Below are 9877 nucleotides of genomic sequence, written 5' to 3'. Positions count from 1 at the left end.
TCTCAGTCCAAAACTATTCTCAGTTTTAAGGAAATGAACACCTGAAGCAGTTGGATCATCTGCCATTTGCCGCATTCTGTTTCTTGGCATCATGATTAGCACAAAGGGTTTTCTGCTGTCCTGCAGAGATGGACAAAGTCCTGCTTACAAATGGACCAAGTTTCAGTGTACAGCAGAGTTTGTACCAGACTAAAAAGCCACGTCATTCAATTCATGTGCTCAGGTTGTTATGCACTCCGAAAGGAAACAGAACTAACTGTTGGATTCTGAAGTCAATCTGTGGGGTCCTACATTACCTCCTGATTCTGGAAGAGGAAATTCTAATAGCAAATGCAGAACTTTGCTCTTCGTAGACATGAGAAGAGCTGGCATTTAGCAACATTCATTTCTGGGAAATCAAATGATGTGTCTGTATTTTTACTACAGATAGTATAGGGAGCAGCCAGTTGAAGAACCAGATACAAAAAATCCAGCCCACTGGCAAGAAAATACTTCTCCTTAAATTCTGTATGCTATTATGGTATAGAATCAAGCTACAGTGCCACATAGGCCAACCAAGCGTAGAACCAAATCCACAAAATACTGGTAGACAAAGCAGCAAAAACAGGGACAATATTCAGCAGACAGGCCTTTCTACCCACAGCTCAGCATGTTCTGCCATCCGAAAAGCAAGGCCTCTTGTCAAGCTCAGCTATTTCCCTTCTCAGTGTATTCTAGCACCACTGATACCCACTGGTATCCTCCTGTAGAGTGCCATCATATTGTCATCATCCAAAGGAAAAACCCACACAGCAGAGCATACAGCACTACACCCATGCTCCAAATATCCGCCCGAAGAACAAAAAGACAAGCTTACAAACCTGAAGCACCTCAAATGGCTTCCTGACAGACTGGATTGTCTGCCCTTTCCAAAGCCCACATATAGCCCATGAAAAGCTGGCTCTTTCCTTCAGGAAATAAAACCTTATCGTCCCAGAGAAAGCATATAACCCTCATTCAATTGCCCTTCCACTCAGCTTAGAGCACTACTAAAACCAGCATCTTCACCTTAGCTCATCACACTGCTGCAGTTCCTTTTACAAGGATTTCACTGGCAAAAATGAAATCAAAGCCGTCACAAGGGATTTAGCACAGTTACGTGTTACTGGCTACGAGAGCTGTCAGCACAGTCACCTGTCTGGCTTTGCTGCTGTTCTATTTATGTATAGGCACAACAAGGTTCAGACACCTCACAGTGCAATTCTCACTTTGACTGTAAAGAAAAAAAGGAGGCTTGAAAAGCAGTGTGTGGAAAACAAAGAAACAAGAATTAGAACAACAGTGGGGCCATGGCACTTGTAGGAATTGCTCCGCCTTTAACAGCAGAGCGATTCAAGAAGTACGAGGGCATCCCAAACCAGACCAGTTTGGACAGATTAACAACTGCAAGTAGTGGGTTCCAAAATTCCAGACATGAAATCAAAGCTGGAAAAACTCTTCACATTTTCATCTCTCAATTTTTAGTACATTGTGCATTACAGTGCAAACAATTCTTCACATACAACTTGGAAGCTAAAGACAAGTCTGACAAAACAGACTGCACAGAAATGATGGATAATTAACAGAGCAAATTGCTCTTTCAAAAACTTAGTAATAGAAAGAGATCTCTGAAGTTGCTGTTCTGTAGAGCACCAAAGCAGTCGCTTGAGGCAGTTCAGGATTAGCCTGAGACAAACCAGCCAGCTGTGTGAACTGAGACCAATTGCAATTTTCCAGTCTGTGGCCACTGACAGTTTCTGAGAGCTACCAAGCAATGCAACCTAGCAGAATTCAGAAGGGAAACCAAGAGAGCCTACCTGAGCTCCACTGCCTTTAAATGCTCTGTGGAGACATTCGGGTGATTTTGCATGGCTGAAGCAACTCTTTATTGCTTTGTATTACTGCAATCATCTTGCTTGTTTTAATGTACGTTGAAATGAGGTGTGCATTACAGCAGTGTAAAACCAGTGGGAATAGCTGTGAAGAATACAAAATGAACAAGCTAAGACAGAAAGTGGAGAGCGGAAGTTATTTGAAATCTTCCCTTTCCCAGAATGTAGTAATCAAGCAAAAGTATTTACAAAGTCCAAGAAAAGGGGGATTGAGTTCGAACGAGGGGACAATCTAAGGCTTAACTATTGCAGAGGGGCTTGGGTAAGCAGGATGTCAGGTCAGATGAGAAAAGAATATTTTGAAACTCCATTGTCAGCGTTATGGGGAACACTGGGCAAGGGACCAGCTGGAAACGGTTGCAGGCTGAAGTCAATGCACAGTTTGATGAACAGCCGTGTGCTTCCTGCTGGATTGTGGGCTTCTGAGAACATCCGACCCCGACAGCTCCAGAAATGTCTCACAAGAAGGAGGACAGACAGAGTAACTGCATGTCCTCAATTCTTTTAAAGTTCACGGAGAGCCTAATTCATTATGTACAGTGCGTCTGGGCTACACTAAGAAGTTACAAGCTGAAGAGGAATTGATTTGAATAATGACATTTTAGTAAAGAGCATTACAGTATTTTTTAAAAAAAGAATAAGATTTAATACATTACACTTATAAAAATCGATTGAAACAAAACAAAGAGTTTGCAACAGTAAAAAGCTGCATTACATGTCATGAATTCCAATAGACAGGCAATTCACTGCATTTAAAACACATCTGGTCATAACTTCCCTCACAGCATTCTTGACTTCATGGTTCCTCATGCTGTAGATGAGGGGGTTTACTGCTGGAGGCACCACTGAGTACAGAACTGCCACCATCAGGTCCATGGATGGGGAGGAAATGGACGGGGGCTTCAGGTAGGCAAAAAAGGCAGTGCTGAGAAACAGGGAGACCACGGCCAGGTGAGGAAGGCACGTGGAGAAGGCTTTGTGCCGTCCCTGCTCAGAGGGCATCCTCAGCACAGCCAGGAAGATCTGCACATAGGACACCACTATGAAAACAAAGCACCCAAAGCCTAAACTGGCACTAAAAATGAGAAACACAACTTCCCTGAGATTTGATTCTGAGCAGGAGAGCTTGAGGATCTGGGGGATTTCACAGAAAAACTGGTTGACAACATTGCCTTGGCAGAGAGGCAGTGAAAACGTACTGGCAGTGTGCAGCAGGGAATAGAGAACCCCAGTGCCCCAGGCAGCTGCTGCCATGGTGGCACAAGCTCTGCTGTCCATCAAGGTCCCGTAGTGCAGGGGCTTGCAGATGGCAACATAGCGGTCATAGGACATGATGGTGAGAAGGGACAACTCTGCTGAGATGAAGAAGGTAAAGAAAAAGAGCTGTGCAGCACATCCTGTGTAGGAGATGGCCCTGGTGTCCCAGAGGGCGTTGGCCATGGCTTTGGGGAGAGTGGTGGAGATGCAGCCCAGGTCAAGGAGGGCCAGGTTGAGGAGGAAGAAGTACATGGGGGTGTGTAGGCGGCGGTCGCAGGCTACAGCTGTGCTGATGAGGCTGTTGCCCAGGAGGGCAGCCAGGTAGATGCCCAGGAAGAGCCAGAAGTGCAGGAGCTGCAGCTGCCGCGTGTCTGCCAACGGCAGCAGGAGGAACTCGCTGATGGAGCTGCTGTTGGGCATCTGCTTTTGTTCCTGAGCTTGGAGTCCTGCTCAGAGTACAGAAGATAATGGCAAGTCCAGACCATTCTCAGAGACATCTTACTGGTATAATATGAAATATTTTCATTCTCCAACAACCGTGTACATTTAGCACCATTACATGCATTTAATTTCGTGTATTTCAGCATTCTTTAAGCAGAAGCAGCATATGGAGCTCTGACCTTCCTCTTTTTTTCTTATCCCGCCTCCCTGGATATTTTCATCTGTTTAATGTCTCATATCTTTACCCCAGATGCTCTAAGATCCCCAACCCCAGCCACTGGGCTTTTCAGTTTCAGTTAGAAAATGCTGCCTGTTTGCAGGATAAGTGAATTATTCATGTCTACAAAAAATAATGAAAATTACAATTGGTTCCAACTTTTGAGAAATAGGAGACTGAAAGCACATCACGTGTGACTGTTCAGAAAACAAGCAATTGATTGGAGAAAAATTCTCAAATTTCTGTTAGCTCCGTTTATATTTCTGTTTCAAATCCTATTTGCATCAGAACAGGAAACAGAAACCTTCTGCCTTGGCTCTCCTCTTGCAAAGGACCTTCACAAACATTCAGTTGTGCAGTGGAGCTGTGATCCCCTGCCCCAAGCAGCAGCTGTGGCAGCACAAGCCCTGCCGGGGGGCTCCTTCCCCCCACACGTCTCCCTGCAGCGCCCTCGGCAGCTCCCTGGGCAGGCTGAGTGCTGAGCCTGGCAGGCAGCAGAGTCCCATACCCGGCACACAGCCCCTGGGGCACAGCAGGGACCCTGCTCTGCAGGACAGCCCTGGGCACCTGCCTTCAACCCCAGCTGCACAGCCTCCAGCCATGCTGGGACACGCAGCCCTCAGGGCTGTGCTCTGGTGCTGCAGCATGGAAGCCCCCAGCTGTAGCAGAAGGCTTTTTCCACAGTAAAGAAACATGCAGTGCCAGCAGCCAGATCTGCTATGGGGTGTCCCAGATTGTTAGCCCTCTATGAAAAGCAGCTCACGGTCTGCAGAGAGACTTACCGTGTCGTGGTCTGTGAGCAATGCTCCTGCAGCAAGCTCACAGCCCACGCACATTTCACACATCCTGTAAGCTCTCTCCAATTTCTCTCCTGTCACCTGCAGGCTGTGCTGTGCACAAGAGCTGCTCCTGGGCACAGCTGTCTCTCTGCAGCTCTGCCCACCTTTATGAGCTCCCTGTGTCCCAGGTGCCCGGACAAGCAAGCAGCAGATGATATCAGCCTGCAGCCGTGCTGGGACACGCAGCCCTCAGGGCTGTGCTCTGACACTGCAGCACGGAATCCCTCAGCTGGAGCAGAAGGCTTTTTCCACAGTAAATGAATATGGAGTGACTGCAGTCAATTCTGCTATTGGATGTCCCACATTTATTAACCCTGTATGAAAAGTAGCTGCATGGTCTGCAGTGAAACTTACCTTGTCATGGTCTGTGAGCAATGCTCCTGAAGTGAGCTCACAGCCTGTTCACACAGTGCACATCCTATAAGCTCTCTCCAATTTCTCTCTTCTTTTTCTGTCACCTGCTGTCTCTCTACATCTCTGCCCACGTTTATGAGCTCCCTGTGTCCCTGGAGCCTGGCCCAGCTCAGCAGCAGAGAATGTCAGTTTTATCCTTCCCACTCATCTCCCCTGTGGTGTCCCTGGGTCCTCATGGCCATCAGCTCCTTAAAGACAACAGTATCATAACTGTTCTTTGAAATCTGCTGAGTTATCCACCAGTCATTTCCTGACATCTGCTGAGTCCTACTTGAGAGTGTTTGATAAAACAAAAAGGGCAACCAGACAAGGACAAGGAGGGTTGAGACAACTTCCCTGTGCAGGGCAGTGATCCAGAGGAGGCAGTGCAGGTGCCTCATCCCCAGATGGAAGCCCTGGGGCTGAAATGGGATTCAGCTCCCCACAGACCCACAGCTGCTGGGATTCCTCTGGTTCAGCTCAGATGTGCACAAGGAGTTGTACAGTGATCCTTTAATATCTTCTTTAAACCCAACTATAAATAAACAGATAATAAATGTCTGCTGGATTCTTCCTCCTTATGCTCTCTCCAAATACCTCTCCATTTTGCTGAACAAGTTCTGAAAATCTGAAGAAGAGAACAGGAAGGCACAAGAGGCTTATTACGTTATAATGGGCCCCAGGGCGCATTTGATGCTGAATCGATCAATCTCCAGTGCAGAGAGAAATTTGCACAAAGTACTCAGCAAGACAAAGTCAGAAGTAACAGTGAAGTTTCTTGGAGTATTAATGGGCCCACTGAGGGCCATTAGCAAGCAATCTTCCCAAGAGACTTGTTAGAGAAGATAACTGGAAGATATGACAACAGGCAGTGAAAGGCACTGGCATGGGGGGCTCTGATGCTGAGAAATCACACCTTTTTATTATGAAGCAGAAAGGCCAAGCCGTGATCCCCAGGCCCTTGGCAGGGAAGACCTCATGCTGACTAAGGATCTTTCCTGAAACACTGAGTTGGAAGTTTGTATGATGTTAAATGAAAGACATGGGGGCAGAAGATCCCAGACTCTGCGTGGGGTGCAAGGATGCTGTGAGGTTCATGTCCCATATGTGCCATGTGTTTCATCGCAGGATGTGGGTTGTGATAAAGACCCAGTTTGAACAAGCAGTGAGTTCCAATGAAACTGAACTTCAGATCACTCAGTTCCAGTGCCCTCCTGTGCACACTCTCTAACTGTTTGATGTCCTTTATGTTCTGCATTGCCCAGAAGTGCACCCAGTGATCCAGGTGAGGCTGCAGCAGTGCAGAGCAGAAAGGGACAATCCTTTCCATCACCCACCTAGCAAGAACTTGTTCCTGTGCTCCAGGAGACTGTTGGCCTTCCTGGCTGCCTGGGCACCCTGCTGACTCACATTCAATGTGATGTTGACCAGGACCCCCAATCCTTTCCAGTCAGACTTCTCTCCAGTGTCCCATATCCAGTCAGTATGTATGTTCTGGGTTGCCCCCACCCACGTGTACAATCAGGCACTTGTTCTTGTTGTGCTTTATGGACCAACTGGTACTCACTTCTCTCTGCAAGTCCTCTCCACCCTCGGTGGAGGCAACAGCTCCTCCTAAACTGGTATCATCAGCAAACTTGCTCAGAACATCTTCTAGTCCTTGTCATGGTTTTGTCATCTTTGCTATTAGTATTCCGCATAATAACCTCATGTGGAGCACAGAGAAGAAGAACTACACATCCCAGAGGACCTCACGGTCCGAGAGGGAAACACATCACGGAAGTGACGCTATCTCTCTCTCTCTCACTGCCTGGCAGCGAGTGGGAAACCTCTCTTTTATTTCACTTGATTGATTAGCCTCAATTTCAATTAGATTGTAATTAGTCAAATAAGTTTTCCTCCTTAGATCGTTGCCGCTTCTCTGTTTGTTTCCCTGAGCCCAAATCCCATCTCTCTACCCCTTTTCCTTATTCCCTTCCCATTTGTCAGGGGCCAGGGGGCCCACGGGCCTACTGCCTCCCGTCACAGACAGAGACTGATCTAGACAACACCGTGACACCATGCAGTGTTCTCAAAGGTGATTCAGTGTCTCGAGAACTTTCCACTTGAGCATTTCCAAAGCAGTTCAAATGCTGAGAGATAGAAATGCTGGTTTGGAAGTTCAAGAACTGTGGTGGTCTGCTGAACTTCTCATGTGGCAGTGTGTAGGATACCCCACAGAAAGAACCACTGGGGGGTAATCCCACAAACACATGCATCTCTTACCAACACTCAGACCATTTCCAACAGCCACGTTTTGGATGCTGCTCCTGGACTGATGTGACACCGAACAGTGTCAGTGCCAAGGGTTTTACGAAGCATTTCTTTTCTGAGCACACCTAACAGATATCAGGTGGGTCCCTTGGTTAATTTTCCAGTTGGTTGGAAGCAATTTGGAAGCACCATGGAGGAGGTCCATGCAAATCATCACCAGTTTGACCAAAAGGGGTGACAGAAGGGCTCAGAAGGGATGGTGTTACTGTGCAAGGAGCACCAGAAAGACAGGATGAGCTGAATACACCCTGAGCCCAATGGTGGAGTTGAGCAGATCCAAGGACTGATATCAATCACATCTCACAATCACAACAAACCAAGACATAATACTATGACACCAGAACATGTGACACAGAGGTATATTCAGGATTCTGGCACGGTCACATCTTCGGTTTTTCTGTCACAAAACACAAATGGGTAAACGCAGCTCTCAGCCATTCTGTGTTCAGTCAAGGTCCCACGGGGATCTTCTGTGAAATAGAACAAGACCCCAACTCGTTGCCCTGGCTTCTTGGCAACTGGATGGTGACTCACATGGGCAAATGGCAAGGGTGGGACAGAAGGTGTTAAATCGAGGATCTTCTCCTTTTGTTGTAAGCTTTCTGATACATCCACTCTTCACTGCCCTCCCCCACCTCCTGCCCACCTTGGGCTGAAAGGGGGAGAAGGCAGCAGCTTTCCTTGAGCTTTTTGAGCTTTTCTTCTGGCCACCAGTTAACTGATTACTCTAACCTGACCGCGGGTAATCCACCTGTCCAATCCCATGGAACGCCCTCTTGACTGCCCAGTGTCCAGAGACAATTACGTTCACCTACCTGTTTATACTGCCAATGAGACCCCTCCAGCCCCACTGAGATTTGGGCTGGGCAGCCCAGGGGCAAGGCTGACTGCTGCAAGCCTCACTCCCCGTGGCTCAGATTTACTGGTGGAAAAAATCACCAGCCCAAATTTTCACACAGAGTGTAGCTTTGCTGAGGGATTTCTTGATCATCACGGGACGTCACTGCTCATCAGGGCCTTCACTGGGCACAAGAGGGCAGCACTGGCAAGGAGGAGCCTTGTCCCTGCAGGGTTCGTCCCCAAGAACTCAGGGCAGGAGAAAGACTGGCAGCAGCCAAGAGACCCGGGGCAGTACGTGGGTCCCCTGGGGACAGAAGCCACACCACCTTAATGGTGACTCTGGTCCATCCATAGGGCACCCTGAGCCTGTCCCCTCCAGATCCGTTCCTCTGCACAGCCCCATAGAGTGCAAGGGAAGGGCTGGAGGTGACAGTGCCCAGGTCCTGCTGGAACAGGCCACGGAGAGTCCCCTCCATGCCATCAATTAATTCCCAGCCCCTGATGCCCTGTCCTCAGTGCTACGGAGACACCCAGGGTCCCCCATGTGCCCTGTGGTGCAAGGGCCTATTGTGAGTGCAAGAACAACATGGCCAAGTCACAGTCCTGTAGTCTGCTGAGCCCCAACTGCCCCCCCACTGCCTCCTTCCCCTGCCCATTGCACACCCATAGCAAGAGGGAGCCCAACAGAGGCTTTGGGGCCCTAAGGGTGACCTCAAGGCTCAGGAAACTGAGAGAACAGCAACACATCCCAGCCCCATCCTTGCCCGAGGGTCACCCCTCAACTCACTGCTCCAGGAGAGGGAGAAAGCAGAGATGGGTCAGCACTGCCAGGCGGAGCAGGCAGCAGTGCCAGCATCATCATGGGTAGCTGGCCATGATGTCACCGGCTTGCCGTGTTGACGTTTGTGACACGGCCACCCGGGAGTAGTGTGAAGGCAGAGCACGGAGGAGGGTCCTGCATCCTGAAGGAGCATCTGGTACAGAGCAGACACATCTGAAGGATGAGCTCCAGCATGGCCAGCACCATCAAGGAGCAACCCGGGATGAGAGAGGACGGCCCCATGGTGGGCTGTGCCTCTGGACAGACATGCAGTGATACTGAAGGTACACGTGCCCACAGCCACCACGGGAGCGGTGCTGCAGCCAGTCTTGGATGGAGATGGCACTTTCCATCTGCCACCTCCATCCTGCCCAGCAGTGGGAGGGGTGCTGGGAAGCGGCAGATGCAGAGTGTGATTTGCATTTCCTTTCATCTCCAGAGCGAGTTGCCATCTGGGATGCGGTGGCCGCCTTTGTATGAGACACCTCCTGGTGCACAAGTGTCGTAGATGGCAGGAGAAAAGCAAACCACCAGACCTGTCGTTGACATATGATCAGCTCATCTCCATTATTGCTTTGGCTACATGTACATTTCTAGTGCAGTTCATTAGCTCATACGCTAGTACATACATAGTACAAAAGCAAAACTCATCATTGGTTCCCAAGTCCATGTCACCCCAGCTATCTTTGTAACTTGCAGTTATCGTCCTGATAGCTACTCCCTTGCTGAGTTCCCAAAACCATGGCCAACATCTCCCCAGCATCACACATCCCATTGCTCTCGTTGTCCTTGCAGATGGCACAGCTGCTTGGTCAGCTGCACAGTGTCTACGTGACCCTTCTCAGCC

At 48.9% G+C, this 9877-nt stretch overlaps 1 protein-coding gene across 1 annotated transcript; it reads right to left on the bottom strand.

The window, feature by feature from the left end:
- Positions 1 to 2621: 2621 nt before the first annotated feature.
- On the bottom strand, positions 2622 to 3587 carry LOC146755761 (olfactory receptor 14C36-like). The gene has a single exon (XM_085525235.1). It carries the CDS (start codon positions 3585 to 3587, stop codon positions 2622 to 2624), a length of 966 nt encoding a protein of 321 aa, XP_085381361.1.
- Positions 3588 to 9877: the final 6290 nt, after the last annotated feature.

This window comes from Coturnix japonica, chromosome 30 (assembly GCF_054131305.1).
Source record: "Coturnix japonica strain WE chromosome 30, WE-NBRP24, whole genome shotgun sequence".
Taxonomy (NCBI): Eukaryota; Metazoa; Chordata; class Aves; order Galliformes; family Phasianidae; genus Coturnix; species Coturnix japonica.
The sequence above is the reverse complement of the archived record's forward strand: the minus strand, read 5'-3'. Positions and strand labels throughout refer to the sequence as shown.

Excerpts from the sequence above, each read along its gene's own strand:
- LOC146755761 (XM_085525235.1), bottom strand. The coding sequence starts at position 3,587 with ATGCCCAACAGCAGCTCCATCAGCGAGTTCCTCCTGCTGCCGTTGGCA.